Source organism: Protomyctophum bolini (genome assembly GCF_963924005.1).
Source record: "Protomyctophum bolini genome assembly, chromosome: 12".
NCBI lineage: Eukaryota > Metazoa > Chordata > Actinopteri > Myctophiformes > Myctophidae > Protomyctophum > Protomyctophum bolini.
In genome coordinates, this window is record NC_137873.1 from 42581679 (window position 1) to 42602373 (window position 20695).

Consider the following 20695-nt stretch of genomic DNA (forward strand, 5'->3'; position numbering starts at 1 on the left):
TTATTCTGAATTTATTCTAATTGTTGTTATTGCAATTTACGAGCTGCGTATTCGCTTCCCGCGTTCGCACGTCTTACTTGTTCTGATCATTTGTTTCAGCTCAGAGGCAATCAATCACTGAGGTCTGGAGTCAGCTGATTGCTCACAGCGGAGAGCTTTGATCAGTGTTCACCCGTGTGCCTTGAGTGGCGTCACAGTGACATGCACCATAAGTCTAATGTCACGCCAAATCAACGTCAAAACGGAACATCTTCTCTTGCTGTCTGTTGAGTATAGCTACAGTTCAATACGCACAGACACAGAGTGACATGAATAGAATAGTAATGTTTAATCACACCTGTGTTTCAATGTTTTTAATCCATAGTATTACTTATGACCTTTCTGGAGTTCATTAAATGACAGGATTATATACAATCACATTTGACTGTCATTAGTCCTGCTCTCCATGGGCTGTATTTTGCGTGTCTTAAGTACCAGGTCTTATTCCCTAACTTGAGTAAACTAAAGACCTGGAGGCGTGGTCAATGCTCTTTGGCCACTCAGAATAGCCAAATGGCATTGATCACGCCTCCAGGTCTTTAGTTTACTCAAGTTATAGGGAATAAGACCTGATACTTAAGACACGCAAAAATACAGCCCTCTGTGTCCCTATCTAACTCGCACACTAAGACCTCTCAGCTTAATCTGGCCCTAAGCTGGTGGAGATGCAACAGCGAGACTGTAAACTCCCTTCTAATCCCCCTCTGTCGACTCCTCTCCGACTGTAAACAGTAGTCTGCTCTCACCAGGGGTTCACTGACACTTCCTTCTCTCTTCGTTCCCGACGCACTTCCAATGTGCTTCACGAGCTTCAGGGGAGGGGGACTGGTGCTGGTGCTCACCCATGGTTTCAACCCAGCTTTCTGACAGGCCTCTCCCTGGGAGCGGTGCAGGCGCCGCCGTGTTTGGACCATGCCCAGCGCTAGGGTGATGAGGCGGTGGGACGTGGTGAGGCCCTTGACGCCTGCGATGCGGGCCGGGATCAGACGCACCCGGGCCCACATGTGGCGGGGTCTACGGGGACTGCTCCAGTCCTGCAGACGTGGGCAGGGCTACCAGCCGCCGGGGGCGTTCAATGACCACGACGACCACGATGACAGCGAGGAACAAGAAATGTGCCCGGAGCCGGTAACGACACGCTACATATTCTTCATGCGCACGCATACATACCATCACCTCTCTTCTATTGTAGCACTGGTGTGTAAACCAATACTGTGAGGATAGGTTAAGTCTGTTTGGGGAAACACAGTAGTGTATAGGTCTATAGGACTCTTACAGTATATCTTATTCTGTTTTCACTTCACACTGTTTCTGTTTCTATACTAAAAGCCTTTGCCAAAAATAGCAGGTCTACAAGCTCACAACACATTGTGGTGCATTGTGAGCTTGTAGATCTGCACATTTTTTGCCAAATGTTCACCCCCAGAATAGGGACTCAAGTGGTTAAAAAGTATGTCAATAGACTTATACATTTCAAATGCTAAATACCACAGATAATACAATGAGTAACTGTTTCACTTCAATTCTAGGTTTGTTTGTTTGTTTGGTTGGTTGGTTGGTTTTATTTGTATTTGTTGTTTTTTCTGATGGTGTCAGCTCATAATTAGTGTTGTTTTCATTGTCTGCAGCCTGAGGGTCACATATTTAGGGATGCTCTTCCTGTGTATACATTATACAGGACTTAGGAGGATGCAGATCTAAGATATAGTGTGTCTATGAATAGTATGATATGAACAACTTGAAAGTTGGGGATACATCTAAACTTCCAAAGAGCTGACACACCACATACTGTAGATGGCTGGCAACAATATATCCACAAATCCACCGCTATAGTTTGCTGTTTTGAATGAAATGAAACACTAAAATGTTGTGTTGTCTTAGCATCAGATTTATTTTCATGACTTTCAGTAAAAAATGAGAAGCATGTTACTATTCACAGTTAACGGAAAGTAGCAGATTTTCAGCTAAACAACATGATGGTGGTGTGTTGTATTGTTTACTTTCAAATATCTTATATTCGGTGAGTAATTCTCTAAGCATGTCTCTGAGGAAGAGAGGGGAGTGTGAGGACAGACAGTATACAGTCGACCTCTCAGGTCATTGTTATGTGGAGGCAACAACCCGTTCACATTCAAATTCTAGAGCTAGCTACTGTAACCCTCAAGTTGCACTGACCTCGTCAGTGGAATTGTGTTGCTAGGGAACTAAACAAGTTTGTTTTTCCGTCAGCAACTGATATTCACAGACACTGTGTACAGTATATTGAGAAATGAAAAGGTCTTTATTTCCCCGAAGGTGCTACTTGACATAATTATTGGCCTTTATCTTTTCAGGGGAGCCCATTGAGAGCATGCTCCCTTTTTCAAGGACGCCCTGAGTACAACAACACAAAGTACAAAAAGATTCGAAAGCAACAGCAAATAACACAATGTTATATAAGGTGAAATATAGTCGACATTATGTATTATTAACGGGGTTACAGAAAACAGGTACAGGCGTTATGTGTTGCATCAAGTAGTATAGGCTACCTTAAATGACCCTATCAGTTTGTCCAGTTTCAGAGAATCCTGGATTTCTGCCATTTGTCTGGAGCGTAAAAGATGAACTTGTTCACTGTTCATTCTTGGAGTTTTAAGTGTAATGTAAACACGTTCGATATCTTGTGGGGTTTGTAATTAAAAGTGAGGATAAATACAACGGAAGCTTATAAATAAATGAAACACAATGTTGTTCTTAATTGGAACGGATCCATTCATATGTATATGTACGGTAGTAGGCTACAGTATATATGCAATGCAAATGTTCACAAATATAACAGAATCTTTAACTGGATGTAGGAATGTAATTAACTTTCAGTTTCTTCACAATTTGTGAAGAATTTGATTTGATTTGATTTGAAGCATTTGCACTTTCAAATTCAATATATTATCTCTATATTGACAGAGACGTACATGTATTAGACGTTAGCTATTTCAGCATAATAAGCGCATGTATCTATTTCAAAATAGCAATGCCTGATTAAAACTAGCATGACTGAAGTAAAATGAGAGTATGAGACACAAGTATAGCATGTGCTTAAATTCATATTTTAGAAAATGTTTCAGATGTCAAACATTTCTGAGCTGATAGAATGGTGATGGATGACGAGGGTGATGGAAGGGGAACATTCTGAAAGCTTCATGAGCTCAAAGATAATAAACGTCAAAAGAACGGTGGATCGAAATGATCGACCTCTCAGACATGCTAGTAAGAATGATTCATGTAAAATACTGATCTAAACAAAATAATCATTAAATCCATGCTGAATAGCTGGACATACTCATCCACAACATCACATTCTAGAGATGCTGATCGGACGATATTCACTCCAAATGACTCCATCGGTGATCGGCAATTTGCCCGATCTGTGATTAGCAATTTACCCTATCTGGAGAAACCGGTCTTTGATAAAAGTCAATCAGATATATATAGTATAATATGAACATCCTCCCCTTCCCCCCACACACAGGAACAGGTTGGACGTGGGTACTTTTGACATATAATAATTTTGGAAATATTCAAATGTTACCCTTGTGCACAAGATCCCCTTAGGCATGAGATCCCCTTAGGCATGAGATCCCCTTAGGCATGAGATCCCCTAGGCATGAGATCCCCTTAGGCATGAGATCCCCTGACGCACAAGATCCCCTTAGGCATGAGATCCCCTTAGGCACGAGATCCCCTTACGCACAAAATCGGTATCGGCCGATCGGTCCCAACTCAACTGATCGGAGAATCCCTAAAAATCACATTTGTTTCTTGAAGAAACAACTTGGGGAAACTTGGGAAGAATATAAATGAATGAGTCATCTCATGGACGATTCTCAAATAATCTATAATAGGCATTTTCCTTACATAACCCCTTTTAATCAATCGTCTATCTCTTCATCATTTAGAATACAGTGTTGAACTTGATTATGACCCCCAGCCCACTGAGCCCACTCACCGTTGACTCCTGAATGTCGTGGTCGGTGGGAGCCGGACCAACTGACCGATAATAATTAATTGGTTTCTAACAATTCCTTTCATTTCCCCTCTCAGCATGAGAAAGGCCCAGCACTTCTACCAATATCACTGGGCCTGTAGTTATCACTGAGCTGAACGCCCCTCTCAGCATGAGAAAGGCCCAGCACTTCTACCAATATCACTGGGCCTTTAGTTATCACTGAGCTGAACGCCCCTCTCAGCATGAGAAAGGCCCAGCACTTCTACCAATATCATTGGGCCTTTAGTTATCGCTGAGCTGAACGCCCCTCTCAGCATGAGAAAGGCCCAGCACTTCTACCAATATCATTGGGCCTTTATAGTTATCCTGAGCTGAACGCCCCTCTCAGCATGAGAAAGGCCCAGCACTTCTACCAATATCACTGGGCCTTTAGTTATCACTGAGCTGAACGCCTCGTTCAGTTCACCGCAGTGACTTGCATTGAATCAATAATATAAGATTTATTGGGGTGGCTATGAAGAGGGGGCTGATGGAGTCTATAGAGGGTATGCACGTGACATCATCGTCAAACCAGGAAGTTATGCAGGAACGCCTACTGTGTAGCAAAAAAACTACTTTCTGGCCTCGACAGAAAAATCATATCTGATTGCATTAAACAATGTTAAACAATGTTAAACTCACTTTGCATGTTGCTTTGCCACTCGATTTGCCACTCAATGTACCTGTTGTGGCTCTTTGTTGGTTCCAAACATTTCTACCTTATATCCAACAAACCCACTGATGCACCTAGGGACTATGGATGTACGCAGGTCAAAGAAAGAGATTGTCCACAGGTTCAATGTCATGTTGTTGTATTTACTTTCCTTTAAAGTGCATGGTACATTACAAGCAGCTCCTTCTGTGTTGTCTCTTCTGTGTTCTGTCTGGTAAAACTGGTTTGTCCACCAGGTGCATGCCGCTCCCCAATCACCCAGGCCTATATGCTCTCTCTCAATCAATCAATTAGGCCTGGGGAGGCATGCCCTTGGTGTCCAAACAGTGATTCCAATACATAATAACCCCTCAAACCAATACCCAATAATGCCAAATAATAACTACAACAATTGTGATAACAATAATAATAAATAGACATACTAAACAGTGAGGATGGCTTCTACAGTACCATTCACTTTAAGCATGCGCATACCCTCTATACAGGTTACTCAAAGATTTAACCTGAAAGGGTCATTTCACGACACAGTCGAATTCCAATCAACGGTTCAGTTTCCCAAGCATTACCGCAAACTGTCCATATGATTGTGTTGTCGGTGGGCATTCCAAGTATATGTCTATACACCGCAGTGACCCATTCTAAATTGAATCGATAGGCGACAGGCTGTGAAACAATATTCTTTGTTTTTGGTTAAAATATGCATTGTTTGTCCTCAGGTGGTCATTGGGGGGAAAAAGTGTTTTGTTCATTTTCTATAAGCTAAAGTAAATTGCCAGTAAATTGTGCACAATGTTTTATTCTTGTATAACACACTCCTCCGCTCGGCTCTTGTTGTAGAAAAGACTCTGGGGTCACCTATAACTGCTGCAGTGTGTGTGTGTGTGTGTGTGTGTGTGTGTGTGTGTGTGTGTGTGTGTGTGTGTGTGTGTGTGTGTGTGTGTGTGTGTGTGTGTGTGTGTGTGAGTGTGTGAGAGAGAGAGAGAGAGAGAGAGAGAGAGAGAGAGAGTCAATCTGGCAGTGTTGATTGTGGGACCAAAAGGTGTTGCATGGAGTGACATGACAGACTAGAGTCACATCTCTCCTATGTATCTATAATGTCCTTGACTGAGAGGTTGCTTGTGTTATAGGGCAGTGGTGGCGGGGCACAAACTGCAGCATTATCATGATGAACAACAGCATCATCTGAGGAAGTTATATATACATACAGTCAGAGCTGTATTGTATTCTGCATGATGAATGATGATGAATGGATCTGGCCGGGAGGAGTGTAAAGATCCACAGAAGTCCGTTTGGTCCCATGTGACCGGTTCATTTCGCTCATGTCACTTTCTTTATGCATCAATGTCACGTCGTCTCTCCCCGTGACCAAAAAACCTTCCATCTTAGCTATAAGATTTGAAAGCCACGTTTTTAACGAACTGTTTCAGATATGATTTGTTTTTTTTAATCATCTCAGGAACACATCCATCCATTCCATCCATGCAGGAATCAGATCAATTTCGACGTTTTAATTTAAAGACACCAACATGCTTTTTTATGGTTTTACACCTTGAATATTGCACTGATGTTTTATATCTTGAGTAAACGAAAAGAAAAAAACACTCATAAATGTATAGAGCGCTGCTGCTAGGCATTTAGCTATAGGGGAGGAGGACATCATATGTGTTCTATTGTCACGTCCATGTCTGCATTTAGCATTGATTTTAATGTCTGTCTGTTTTAGCATTGATTTTAAGATATGCATTCTATGGTCCATTAACTCCTTATGAAAGTAAAAAGGGGTCTTTTGAATCTATGTTATTGGGATTATTATTCTGTAGCTGAATTTTCTTCAGTTTTGCACTTTGTAACTTTGTAATAAATACAGTAAAATTATTATTTTTAATTAAAAATAAAATATAGTTGAAGAAGTTTTGTACTGGATCTGGCATGTACCTCTGGCATCTGGCATGATCTGTACCTCTTTACTTAATCATACGATTATAACTAATACACCACAGCGAAATCCTATTCAGAATTGAATGATAAATCCTATATTCAGAATTTCATATTCAGTGTATTTCAACGTATCCTCCTCAATATGGGTTTAATACTAGGCGTTATTCAATTGAGAGTACATACTGCCATCTGGTGACTGACGATATATTTTAAGACTTGTACGCCCATTGGGGCAGTACTATTGTCATGCAGCATAGTTTGGTTCAGGGGATCAATATTATATTATTATAGCCAGTACAAAGAAGGAATACTACCTATTGTCCTTGATAGAACATAGATAATAACTATAGCCAACATGAAGAGATGTTAGTTTACTAGATCTCTCACATTGCTGCCTGGATATTTAAATAAAACCGCCCAATAAATAGCTACATTCGCAAAGAACCTAGCCCTAGGCTAGACTATAAAAGCAGTAATAGTTATACCTCATAACACCAGCAGATGGAAGTATTGTGTTATTCCGCGTTACTCCGCGACACTGCTGCATCTGAATGGTAGGCTAGATGAGTTGGTGCGGACATAAATACATATTAGGCTTTAATGCAACACAGACGGACCTACACTGTTGCACCCATATACCTGCTATAGCTGCAAACATCCTCTTTACAACGTTTATATGGAATTAACTTCAAGAATGTTGGTCATTTATTTACTACTAAATAGCGTGAATCTCGTTCCATCCTGGGAAACTGGAGTCCGTTTCAGAACCATGGATAGCGACATTGCTCTTGGTAGCCTCAGCCTGTGGGTCATATTTTACCCGTTTCTATTTTGTTGTGAGGCCAACCCCCGGGACTCCTTGAGCCATGAGCTGAGGCCCCAGGGGCCCTTGGCTCTCAGGGGCCCTTTGGGGACATTGGACCGCGGGGTACTGGGTTTGAGGCCCTTAAAACAGCTCCTGGGGTCCATTGGCCATTGATTTTGTAAAAATCACAAAACCCCCCAAAAAACTGTATGGGGGCCCCCAAACAATTGGCCCTTAATGAGGGTTAATCCGTCGGGGGGGGGGTCATAACCGCAGTCTGCAGATGGGGGTCCGTCATCCGTGGCCTTTATAGGCAGGCCTATTAATTTGGGGGTCCGTTTGAGATTCGTGCATGCGGTCCGTTGATTTCCGTGTTGTGCGGACCACCCAACATGTCACATAGTGAAACGCACAGCTTGTATTAATTTAATTCCAGCATAGGGCTACTACAGTACTATATTCATTTAGGGCTACTACAGACAGTACTTTTTATTAATTTAATTCCAGCATAGGGCTACTACACTACACTACAGTACTATACTTGCAGAGGAGAAGACAGACGCATGCGTACTGACGTGAAGCGGCCGGTCGGGGGAGGAAAGAAGGAAAAAAAGAAGCCGTGTGTGCCAACGGATGTAATCAAGGCAAAGATTTAACTCTACTCTGGGCATACATGGTGAAATTGTAAGTATTTGTAAGCCAAATTGTGTAACGCGATCACGACGGGCAGTGTATGTATATAGTTGGTGAGCGGAGGAGCGCATGCTGGGGATGTTGTTAATTCCTGGTTGTTATATATATATTTTTAAAGAAACGGCATGTTTCACTGTGTGAGTGTTATTGCCATCCATCCATCCAGTTATAGGCTAGTAGTGGTCTTTTAACAGACCCATGTAGTAGGCTGTCTGTCTGTCTGTCTGTCTGTGGTCTGTCTGTGGTTGTCCTGGCTCAGTGGCTGAGGGGGTGATGAAGCTGCAATGGGCTGCTTTTCTTAATTCTCCCATTGATGTGATCTGCTGCCTGCATGCGAGAAATGGAAATGGTTTGTCGGTTGTTTAAACACTGTGTGCACATTATGAACAGTTATATATAGGCTATAGTCCCCGCGACTCATACATGTGCTATTGTTGTTGTTGTTATCTTACAAAAAAAATCTAAGGTTTAATGACAGTCTGCAGTTCATTTAGTGATCTCGTGTTTCATGATCCTCTGAATGGATGGATGTAGTAGGTACCGTACCCCCACCCCCCATTTCATCTTCATCAGCTGTTGAGGGCAAAGCTAATGCAATTGTGTGTCAGCTTTGAAGTAGACATACTTCATGCATACCCGACACCTATAAACGCGTAAAGTATATAGCCTATACAGGCTTTATGCCATTTGGGCACACACGCAAACCCACCACCAGGCACGGAGTATTTATATTTCGATATAACCATAATGCGGATCCATCCATTTTAGAAACGGACAAATGGTTTTGTATAACCGGCGCTGATGGAACGAACGATGCTGCGGTTCTATTGGCAATAAGCTGCTGCGCCTTCAAGCCCGTCCACCCCCCCCCGTCCACCCCCTCCCATGATGATGTTGCCTTATATCAAATCTCCTTATGGATGTTTTAAGCATCTTTCTTATGCCCGGCCGGTAGCTTTAATGATAAGGTAGTCGAACGAAAGCAACAGATTTGTTACATAATGATGTGATAGAAATGGCTGATGGTTGGTGTTCAGTACTGCCTAGTGATGACACATCTATTATAATGAGAGTAGGAGGACTGTTAGTATTCTCCTACAGTAGCCTATATGTGTGCAATGCACTGCCATTTAGGCTATACTGTAATACTATAATAAAGTGGGAATTCAATTGAAAAAGACTATAAAGGCATTGGCATTATTATTGTCAGTGCAGTATAGCATATATAGTCCAATCAACCGTCAGCTTGGCAATAGTGCATGCATCGCACAACTTACAACACAGGATCATTTTGACAAAGTTATAGTTGACAAATCATAAAATAAATATATGGAGAACCACACTTTGTATTTGCATTATATATAGGACTACATGTGAGCTGCAGCAGCATGGGTGTTTTATGTATATAGTTCTGAATGAATGAATTCTAATTCAATTCTATATCCCATTCCTTCTGATATACATTATGCACCCATACTGTATGTATAGGCAGGGCTTGTGAAATTGCATTGGCGTTCACAGAAACAGGACGTTATGGGGGCTAAAGAAGGTTATATATGACCTCCTGCATGCCCATGCACTGCACTGTGCTATAAAATGTGCTTTGATGCTCAGTCACACACATAGTTGATCAGTGAGGCTATAGCTTCCTTCAGCTTGCCTCTGACAGGCCAGAACGCATTCCATGACAATATGACCCCCTGTGGGCGCAATATGCATGCCAACACATGCCCCATGTGCCAGGGAACCTGTGTGTGTGTGTGTGTGTGTGTGTGTGTGTGTGCGTGTGTGTGTGTGTGTGTGTGTGTGTGCATTTACTCACCCACGTGAGTAAATGAGATGGATGTCAGTAAGAGTAATTACCGTACTTTGATACAAGTGGTCACTCATCCAAAGCATCAGGATTATTTATAACCACTCAGACCTCCATGCAGCATCCATGGTGTTGGATGGTAAAGCTTTTGCAGAAAAATATCAGATTGACAAACTCACTCTCAACTCAACGCATGTCAATCTGCTATGCTGTATAATACTAAGACCAGAATCTACTAAATGTCTTCTAAAACAGTTCTCTGAAACTATATGTCACAAACCTTTTCATGGACCCCCAGAATGATATGCAATATTATAGGCCTATGGTCGAATATGACATCAATGCATTTAATAGCAACTTAACCCATTCTGGGCGGGAACCCTTTTTGGTGTTTTAAGGATTGTTTCACTTTAGCTATTGAAAAATAGCAGATCTACAAGCTCGTAGCGCGGCACCGAGTGCTGTGATACTAGCTTGTAGATCTGCTATTTTTGAAAAATGTGGTGCAAATCTTTGAATGTATATTCTTTCACAGAACGTTTTTAACTCAAATCTTTGCTTCTGAGGGGTTCCTGGAATAACATATTTTCAGATGGGGGTCGGTGGCCAATTACATATCATTTTTGGTGTCCTTAACTATGAAATATTGAGCACCACTGATATAGAAAAATTGGTATTTCACAAAACTGTCAGCATTTAGAAGACATGGCCAAACCCTGTCTCGTCCCACACAAGCGATTCCCTCAAATGAACAGTTTGGATCTGGTCACTTTACTGCTACGAGCGGGAAATCTTACAATTAACTTTGTAATTTGTTGTAATTTAATTGTGTTCTTGACATTGGAACATAAATACAAATGTGTGTTGCTGTGCTTTTAGGCTTCGTGGAGATAAATTGCACATGGGTTGCACATTGAACGCTTTAAACATGTTTCAACATGCGAAAGAATAATAATAATTATGGATTATCTCAAACAAATGTGATTAGACAATTATGTAATGATTGTGACAGCCTGTGAATGTCTCAATGTGTCCTTCTGCTGTGTGTGTGTGCTTTTGTGTGTGTGTGTGTGTGTGTGTGTGTGTGTGTGTGTGTGTGTGCGTGTGTGTGTGCGTGTGTGCGTGCGTTCCTGTGTGTGTGTGTGTGTGTGTGCGCAGCCCATGGGTTCAGAGCGGATGGCGATGCGAAAGAGGCAGATGTCGGTGCAGCAGGAGGCGACAGCGGGAGGCTCTGCACCGGCCCTGCAGGGCCAAGCGGGCCCGGCCGGTCCGCGGGCTTCCAACACATGCTGCTTCTGCTGGTGCTGCTGCTGTAGCTGCTCATGGTAGGTCTGTCCTCTCCTGTAGCTGTTACTGTAGGTCTGTCCTCTCCTGTAGCTGTTACTGTAGGTCTGCTCATGGTAGGTCTGTCCTCTCCTGGTGTAGCTGTTAGTGTAGGTCTGCTCATGGTAGGTCTGTCCTCTCCTGTAGCTGTTACTGTAGCTGCTCATGATAGGTCTGTCCTCTCCTGTAGCTGTAGGTCTGCTCATGGTAGGTCTGTCCTCTCCTGTAGCTGTAGGTCTGCTCATGGTAGGTCTGTCCTCTCCTGTAGATGTAGATCTGCTCATGGTAGGTCTGTCCTCTCCTGTAGATGTAGATCTGCTCATGGTAGGTCTGCTCTTTCCTTAGCCCAAATTGACCTGAGATCAGATTCTAAAAATGTCTTCTACATCCTGACAGTTTTCTGAAAAAAGCTATATGTTTCTATGTCAGTGCAGGTTCTTCGATTTTTCAAAAATAGCAGACCTTGTAGATCTGCTATTTTTCAATAGCTAAAGTATAACATAATGCTTAGTTAAAACACCAAAAGGATGGGCTAAAGCCTGAGTTTTCATTGAAACCTTTATTTATTCTCCAAAAGAGCATTGAGGTTAATTCCCCCTCATTTGCAATGCTGACGAGATCACATATATAAAAAGAACAATCACCGGTAAGACAGATATAAAACACAAAACAAATCTACAAGTATAAGACACAGAGACATAATACACAGACAGTTAAAACCAGTTACATTATGGAGGTAGGGAGGTTCAGAAGCAGGTTCTTAAATTGTCCATGATGTGATATTGGGGTAGCAATTGTCAGTGTTTGTTGTAGAGCGTTCCATGAAGTAGGGCCATCGAAGCAGAAAGCAGATTTTCCCAGTTCAGAATGCACAGATGGTACCTCCAGTGTAAGCCATTCACTTGAGCGGGTCTGACGAGTATTTATTTTCCAGTTGCAACGTGATGTAGTTATTTATACACATTGCTGTAGATCGGTTTCAAATGCTATAGAAAATTGCCAAAGTATAGCTCATATCTACGCGTTGTGTGGTAAACGGTGCATTTATATAGTGCCTTTATCCAAGGGGCTTTACATAGATGGTGCATTACATTCACACACACATTCATAGACCGATGGCGGCGGAAACCAGCACATCAGGAGCAATTAGGGGTTCAGTGTCTTGCTCAAGGACACTTCCAACACTAACTCTGGGGGAGCCCACAGGGTTCGAACTGGCAACCTTGCGGTTTCCATCCAGCCACTCTACCCCTGAGCCACTGCCGCTCACTACTCGGAGTACTCGCTGTAGGCAGTATGTGGAAATGTCCATACTGGCCACATTGAACAGTATCAGGCACGGTCGCCCGTAATCCATCTCGCCCTCGGTTGTTTTCCGCCGACCGCTCGGTGCCGCGGTTCTTGTATTCTTGATCTTACTTTATCTTGTTTTTTAGAATAAGGTTAGAAATTAGTTTAGGTTTAGGCATAGTTTTACTGGGGTTAAGTTTAGGTATAGAGTTATAGGTTTAGGCATAGTTTTACTGAGGTTAAGGTTAGGAATAAGGTTAGAAATTAGTTTAGGGTTAGGCATAGTTTTACTGAGGTTAAGTTTAGGTATAGAGTTATAGGTTTAGGCATAGTTTTACTGAGGTTAAGGTTAGGAATAAGGTTAGAAATTAGTTTAGGGTTAGGCATAGTTTTACTGAGGTTAAGTTTAGGTATATAGAGTTAGGTTTAGGCATAGTTTTACTGAGGTTAAGGTTAGGAATAAGGTTAGGTTTAACCGTTTAAGCATAATTGACTTAGGTTACTGTAGGAATACCAGGCCACACACACAGTTCCGCCAGCGAGTTGGTAAATGGGCAACTCGTCTAGGTATGCATTGAATGGTCTTGATAAGAACATACTGGTGATTATAGGTTGATAGATAACCCTCGGAACGGGTGGCCGCGGGCTGGCTGAGCTGATTAAAAGGTCATCACATCAACTAAGCAAGCCTATATATGCAACTTAAATCAAACTATTATAGCTAATTATAGCAGTTAAATGTGGCCTAGCAGCACAAAAACATAAATAACTTTTATAACAAATTTAAGCAACAAAATAAACTTCAATGCAGTAACAATTAACGCACCAGTGGCATTCCCCTTGATGGCTTGAGGTTTCGGTCTTCCCAGCTCCAATGTTTGCAGTTCAGTTCATGAAAAGTCTTTTAGTTTGTTCTGCTTCTCTCCATGCTGTGTTCTCCACTGCTGCTGCTCTCATACTGGACAAACACTTCCTGTTTTCAGTGCCTCGCCCCAATCAGTGATTGTCACCAGGTGCTGACTACTCATGATCAGTGATTGACACCAATGATTGATGCCAATTAGGCCAATTAGGGGTTTTGACAGCACAAAGTCCGCAGAGCAGGCCCCACCAACTTGTGTCTGAGACATGGAATTGAGTTTCTCATCTCTCATCTCTCACAAGACCTTTGGCTATTATCGATTCACCTCATATGCACATGTTCAAAGACGGGTGCATCATGTGTTTGGTCCGACGTTCAACAGGCATTAGTCTGACACCCCACCCCAAACCCACGGGTGAGTCTTCACCCACCACGCATGGGTCTTAACCAGCCACGCATGTTGTCGGACATGTTGGACTGCCCCCTCAAAGACAGGTGCCCAGAACCTTATATTATAAGCACTGTAGTACTACCATAGCTTCAGGCCTGGCCTTGTGTTACATGTCATGATTTTACATCTCTCTAATCCTCAAGGGGAATATTTAGATGTCTGTCTCTGTAACGTAACGTGTCGTGTATGCATTGTTTACGTTCAGGAACGAAGACCGGGAAGAGAGGAATCGAAAGGCCTCGTACGATGTCAAAGACGGGACCACAGACTGTGAGGACAGGTCGGTCTCAAAGGGACAAACTACACATAATAATAATGAAATGTTACTTGACAATTCATTGTCATTACAAATAATTGCAATTAACGATTTAATTTTAAGATATATATTTTTGGGGGCTTTTTTGCCTTTATTTGATAGATCACAGTACTGTAGGTTGAAGGGATCAGGGAGAGAGATGGGGGGGGGGGGGGGGGGGGGCAAGACATATACTGTAGCTGTATACTGTAAATAAAAATCACATTTCTATTTGGCTTTGTGAGCAAAAATTGCACAGGGCAGACATGACAAATAATCACATTTAATATTTATATACTTTCAAATATAAAATAAGATATAGTGCAAATAGCTGATCAGATCGGCTATTTCCATTATTATTTTAAAAAGTTTGGAGATGTATGAAACATTTTCAACATTTGATTATGGCGATTGTGACCATGATCTCAAATAATTGTGATCAGGCGATTATGTAATAACTGTGACAAGCCTAACTTCATAATACAAATTGAAAAACAAAACAAAAAAAAGCCATTAAAGCTAAAATCATGCTGACTTCTCATGCTGTCTGTTCTCTCTCTAGTCCTCAGCCCACGTTGGAGGAGGTGCGCTTGTGGGGTCAGTCGTTTGACAAGCTGATGTGCTGCCCGTCGGGCAGGGCCTCCTTCCGCCAGTTCCTTCGCACCGAGTTCAGCGAGGAGAACATGCTCTTCTGGTTAGCCTGCGACGAGTTCACCGAAGAGAGCAACACGGGTGCGATCGAGGAGAAGGCCCGGGTCATCTATGAAGACTACATCTCCATCCTCTCTCCGAAAGAGGTCTGGTTATTTACTCTCAAAACCTTCCTATACGTCGGCATATGTAGCCTGGGCAGCATTCCCTTTCGGGTTTATGATCTTGTCGGGAGCGGATGATATCGCTACGTCATGTTGTAGTATTGTTTTGTAGTCATCAGGATGATATCGCTACGTCATGTTGTAGTCATTGTTTTGTAGTCATCAGGATGATATCGTTACGTCATGTTGTAGTATTGTTTTGTAGTCATCAGGATGATATCGCTACGTCATGTTGTAGTCATTGTTTTGTAGTCATCAGGATGATATCGTTACGTCATGTTGTAGTATTGTTTTGTAGTCATCAGGATGATATCGCTACGTCATGTTGTAGTCATTGTTTTGTAGTCATCAGGATGATATCGTTACGTCATGTTGTAGTATTGTTTTGTAGTCATCAGGATGATATCGCTACGTCATGTTGTAGTATTGTTTTGTAGTCATCAGGATGATATCGCTACGTCATGTTGTAGTATTGTTTTGTAGTCATCAGGATGATATCGCTACGTCATGTTGTAGTATTGTTTTGTAGTCATCAGGATGATATCGCTACGTCATGTTGTAGTATTGTTTTGTAGTCATCAGGATGATATCGCTACGTCATGTTGTAGTATTGTTTTGTAGTCATCAGGATGATATCGCTACGTCATGTTGTAGTATTGTTTTGTAGTCATCAGGATGATATCGCTACGTCATGTTGTAGTATTGTTTTGTAGTCATCAGGATGATATCGCTACGTCATGTTGTAGTATTGTTTTGTAGTCATCAGGATGATATCGCTACGTCATGTTGTAGTCATTGTTTTGTAGTCATCAGGATGATATCGCTACGTCATGTTGTAGTATTGTTTTGTAGTCATCAGGATGATATCGCTACGTCATGTTGTAGTATTGTTTTGTAGTCATCAGGATGATATCGCTACGTCATGTTGTAGTCATTGTTTTGTAGTCATCAGGATGATATCGCTACGTCATGTTGTAGTATTGTTTTGTAGTCATCAGGATGATATCGCTACGACATGTTGTAGTATTGTTTTGTAGTCATCAGGATGATATCGTTACGTCATGTTGTAGTATTGTTTTGTAGTCATCAGGATGATATCGTTACGTCATGTTGTAGTATTGTTTTGTAGTCATCAGGATGATATCGTTACGTCATGTTGTAGTCATTGTTTTGTAGTCATCAGGATGATATCGTTACGTCATGTTGTAGTCATTGTTTTGTAGTCATCAGGATGATATCGCTACGTCATGTTGTAGTATTGTTTTGTAGTCATCAGGATGATATCGCTACGTCATGTTGTAGTATTGTTTTGTAGTCATCAGGATGATATCGTTACGTCATGTTGTAGTATTGTTTTGTAGTCATCAGGATGATATCGCTACGTCATGTTGTAGTATTGTTTTGTAGTCATCAGGATGATATCGTTACGTCATGTTGTAGTATTGTTTTGTAGTCATCAGGATGATATCGCTACGTCATGTTGTAGTATTGTTTTGTAGTCATCAGGATGATATCGCTACGTCATGTTGTAGTATTGTTTTGTAGTCATCAGGATGATATCGCTACGTCATGTTGTAGTATTGTTTTGTAGTCATCAGGATGATATCGCTACGTCATGTTGTAGTATTGTTTTGTAGTCATCAGGATGATATCGCTACGTCATGTTGTAGTATTGTTTTGTAGTCATCAGGATGATATCGCTACGTCATGTTGTAGTATTGTTTTGTAGTCATCAGGATGATATCGCTACGTCATGTTGTAGTCATTGTTTTGTAGTCATCAGGATGATATCGCTACGTCATGTTGTAGTATTGTTTTGTAGTCATCAGGATGATATCGCTACGTCATGTTGTAGTATTGTTTTGTAGTCATCAGGATGATATCGCTACGTCATGTTGTAGTCATTGTTTTGTAGTCATCAGGATGATATCGCTACGTCATGTTGTAGTATTGTTTTGTAGTCATCAGGATGATATCGCTACGACATGTTGTAGTATTGTTTTGTAGTCATCAGGATGATATCGTTACGTCATGTTGTAGTATTGTTTTGTAGTCATCAGGATGATATCGTTACGTCATGTTGTAGTATTGTTTTGTAGTCATCAGGATGATATCGTTACGTCATGTTGTAGTCATTGTTTTGTAGTCATCAGGATGATATCGTTACGTCATGTTGTAGTCATTGTTTTGTAGTCATCAGGATGATATCGCTACGTCATGTTGTAGTATTGTTTTGTAGTCATCAGGATGATATCGCTACGTCATGTTGTAGTATTGTTTTGTAGTCATCAGGATGATATCGCTACGTCATGTTGTAGTATTGTTTTGTAGTCATCAGGATGATATTGCTACGTCATGTTGTAGTATTGTTTTGTAGTCATCAGGATGATATCGCTACGTCATGTTGTAGTATTGTTTTGTAGTCATCAGGATGATATCGCTACGTCATGTTGTAGTATTGTTTTGTAGTCATCAGGATGATATCGCTACGTCATGTTGTAGTATTGTTTTGTAGTCATCAGGATGATATCGCTACGTCATGTTGTAGTATTGTTTTGTAGTCATCAGGATGATATCGCTACGTCATGTTGTAGTATTGTTTTGTAGTCATCAGGATGATATCGCTACGTCATGTTGTAGTATTGTTTTGTAGTCATCAGGATGATATCGCTACGTCATGTTGTAGTCATTGTTTTGTAGTCATCAGGATGATATCGCTACGTCATGTTGTAGTATTGTTTTGTAGTCATCAGGATGATATCGCTACGACATGTTGTAGTATTGTTTTGTAGTCATCAGGATGATATCGTTACGTCATGTTGTAGTATTGTTTTGTAGTCATCAGGATGATATCGTTACGTCATGTTGTAGTATTGTTTTGTAGTCATCAGGATGATATCGTTACGTCATGTTGTAGTCATTGTTTTGTAGTCATCAGGATGATATCGTTACGTCATGTTGTAGTCATTGTTTTGTAGTCATCAGGATGATATCGCTACGTCATGTTGTAGTATTGTTTTGTAGTCATCAGGATGATATCGCTACGTCATGTTGTAGTATTGTTTTGTAGTCATCAGGATGATATCGCTACGTCATGTTGTAGTATTGTTTTGTAGTCATCAGGATGATATTGCTACGTCATGTTGTAGTATTGTTTTGTAGTCATCAGGATGATATCGCTACGTCATGTTGTAGTATTGTTTTGTAGTCATCAGGATGATATCGCTACGTCATGTTGTAGTATTGTTTTGTAGTCATCAGGATGATATCGCTACGTCATGTTGTAGTATTGTTTTGTAGTCATCAGGATGATATCGCTACGTCATGTTGTAGTATTGTTTTGTAGTCATCAGGATGATATCGCTACGTCATGTTGTAGTATTGTTTTGTAGTCATCAGGATGATATCGCTACGTCATGTTGTAGTATTGTTTTGTAGTCATCAGGATGATATCGCTACGTCATGTTGTAGTATTGTTTTGTAGTCATCAGGATGATATCGCTACGTCATGTTGTAGTATTGTTTTGTAGTCATCAGGATGATATCGCTACGTCATGTTGTAGTATTGTTTTGTAGTCATCAGGATGATATCGCTACGTCATGTTGTAGTATTGTTTTGTAGTCATCAGGATGATATCGCTACGTCATGTTGTAGTATTGTTTTGTAGTCATCAGGATGATATCGCTACGTCATGTTGTAGTCATTGTTTTGTAGTCATCAGGATGATATCGCTACGTCATGTTGTAGTATTGTTTTGTAGTCATCAGGATGATATCGCTACGTCATGTTGTAGTCATTGTTTTGTAGTCATCAGGATGATATCGCTACGTCATGTTGTAGTATTGTTTTGTAGTCATCAGGATGATATCGCTACGTCATGTTGTAGTCATTGTTTTGTAGTCATCAGGATGATATCGCTACGTCATGTTGTAGTATTGTTTTGTAGTCATCAGGATGATATCGCTACGTCATGTTGTAGTATTGTTTTGTAGTCATCAGGATGATATCGCTACGTCATGTTGTAGTGTTGTTTTGTAGTCATCAGGATGATATCGCTACGTCATGTTGTAGTATTGTTTTGTAGTCATCAGGATGATATCGCTACGTCATGTTGTAGTATTGTTTTGTAGTCATCAGGATGATGTCGCTACGTCATGTTGTAGTATTGTTTTGTAGTCATCAGGATGATGTCGCTACGTCATGTTGTAGTATTGTTTTGTAGTCATCAGGCCAGGAGCAATCATCCGGAACTTCCTTTTCCCTCAAACCGATTTTTCTCAATAAAAGCTGCAGGCTACGAGTGCTTTTATTGTTATTCTTCCGGTTTGAGGGAAAGGAAGTTCCAGATGATTGTTCCTGCCCAATGACTACAAAACAATACTACAACATGACGTAACGATATCATCCTGATGACTACAAAACAATACTACAACATGACGTAACGATATCATCCTGATGACTACAAAACAATACTACAACATGACGTAGCGATATCATCCTGATGACTACAAAACAATACTACAACATGACGTAGCGATATCATCCTGATGACTACAAAACAATACTACAACATGACCTAGCGATATCATCGGCTCCAGGCCGGTTCACACGGCACTTTTGTAGAAAGCCTGGTGAAGGTTAAAACGTCAGTGGCTTTCAAAGTGAGCCCGACGGTGACCCCCAGGGGTCCTTCCCCAGCTAAATTACTTACTATAGCATCAAAATATTTTTAACCAGTTTAACCCTGTTGTATACTTTCTGACCTATTATGAAATAGCAGATCTATAGCTCACAAGCTATTTTTGAAAACTGTGAAAAACCTTGAAATAATTTGGAATAATCTTGAAACAGAGAGAACAACACATGGTAATACATCAAATACACAGAAATAGTCATCAAGAATCATAATCAAGCTAAGAACCTAACATCCGTCTAACAGAGGAATATTATATATAATTAAACTATGTGTATGTACACACTATAGGGTGCTATGAAAGTCACACATCCTGGCACGAAGTCATTTCACGGGGGTCCGCGGCTAAATACATATCATTTTGGGGTGTAGTATATGCTATATGGTGTAAGTATGCTTTACTACACATCGAACAGTGGACATATCTTTCAAGATGTGTCTGTCATTGAGAGTGACGCTGTCCTTGGTTTCTCTTCTGCTCCAGGTGAGCCTGGACTCCCGCGTGCGCGAGGTGATCAACAGGAACATGCAGGAGCCCACCTCGCACACGTTTGACGACGCGCAGCTGCAGATCTATACGCTGATGCAAAGAGACTCGTACCCGCGCTACATGAACTCCTCCGCCTACAAAAACCTGCTCAACAGCCTGTCAGAGCAGTCCCCCGAAACTTAGGGTGGGCAAAAACCTGCTCAACAGCCTGTCAGAGCAGGCCCCCGAAACTTAAGAACCTGCTCAACAGCCTGTCAGAGCAGTCCCCCGAAACTTAGGGTGGCGAAAGACCTGTGATCTTTTTAACTCTTGCTATTAACTCCCCGACCGTCCACACACACACACACACACACCCCCCACTCCTCCCCTGACCCATTTCTTTAGATGTTCAGTGTACGATTACATGAACCGTCCTCCTCCTCCAGGGATCTCAGCGCTATTGTGATCTGCACCTGACCGAAAGACACTCAGGTCTCAAAAATCTCCCGAG

The 20695-nt window shown here is 41.4% G+C and overlaps 1 protein-coding gene across 1 annotated transcript; it reads left to right on the forward strand.

Moving 5' to 3' along the window:
* Positions 1–951: 951 nt before the first annotated feature.
* Positions 952–20388, forward strand: LOC308326300 (regulator of G-protein signaling 20-like; the record flags this gene model as incomplete). The annotated part of the gene is given in 8 exon segments (XM_080779106.1): positions 952–1167; positions 7516–7609; positions 8061–8141; positions 8144–8163; positions 11144–11310; positions 14117–14191; positions 14769–15003; positions 20200–20388. Coding segments are annotated over 8 exon segments (1077 nt in total).
* Positions 20389–20695: the final 307 nt, after the last annotated feature.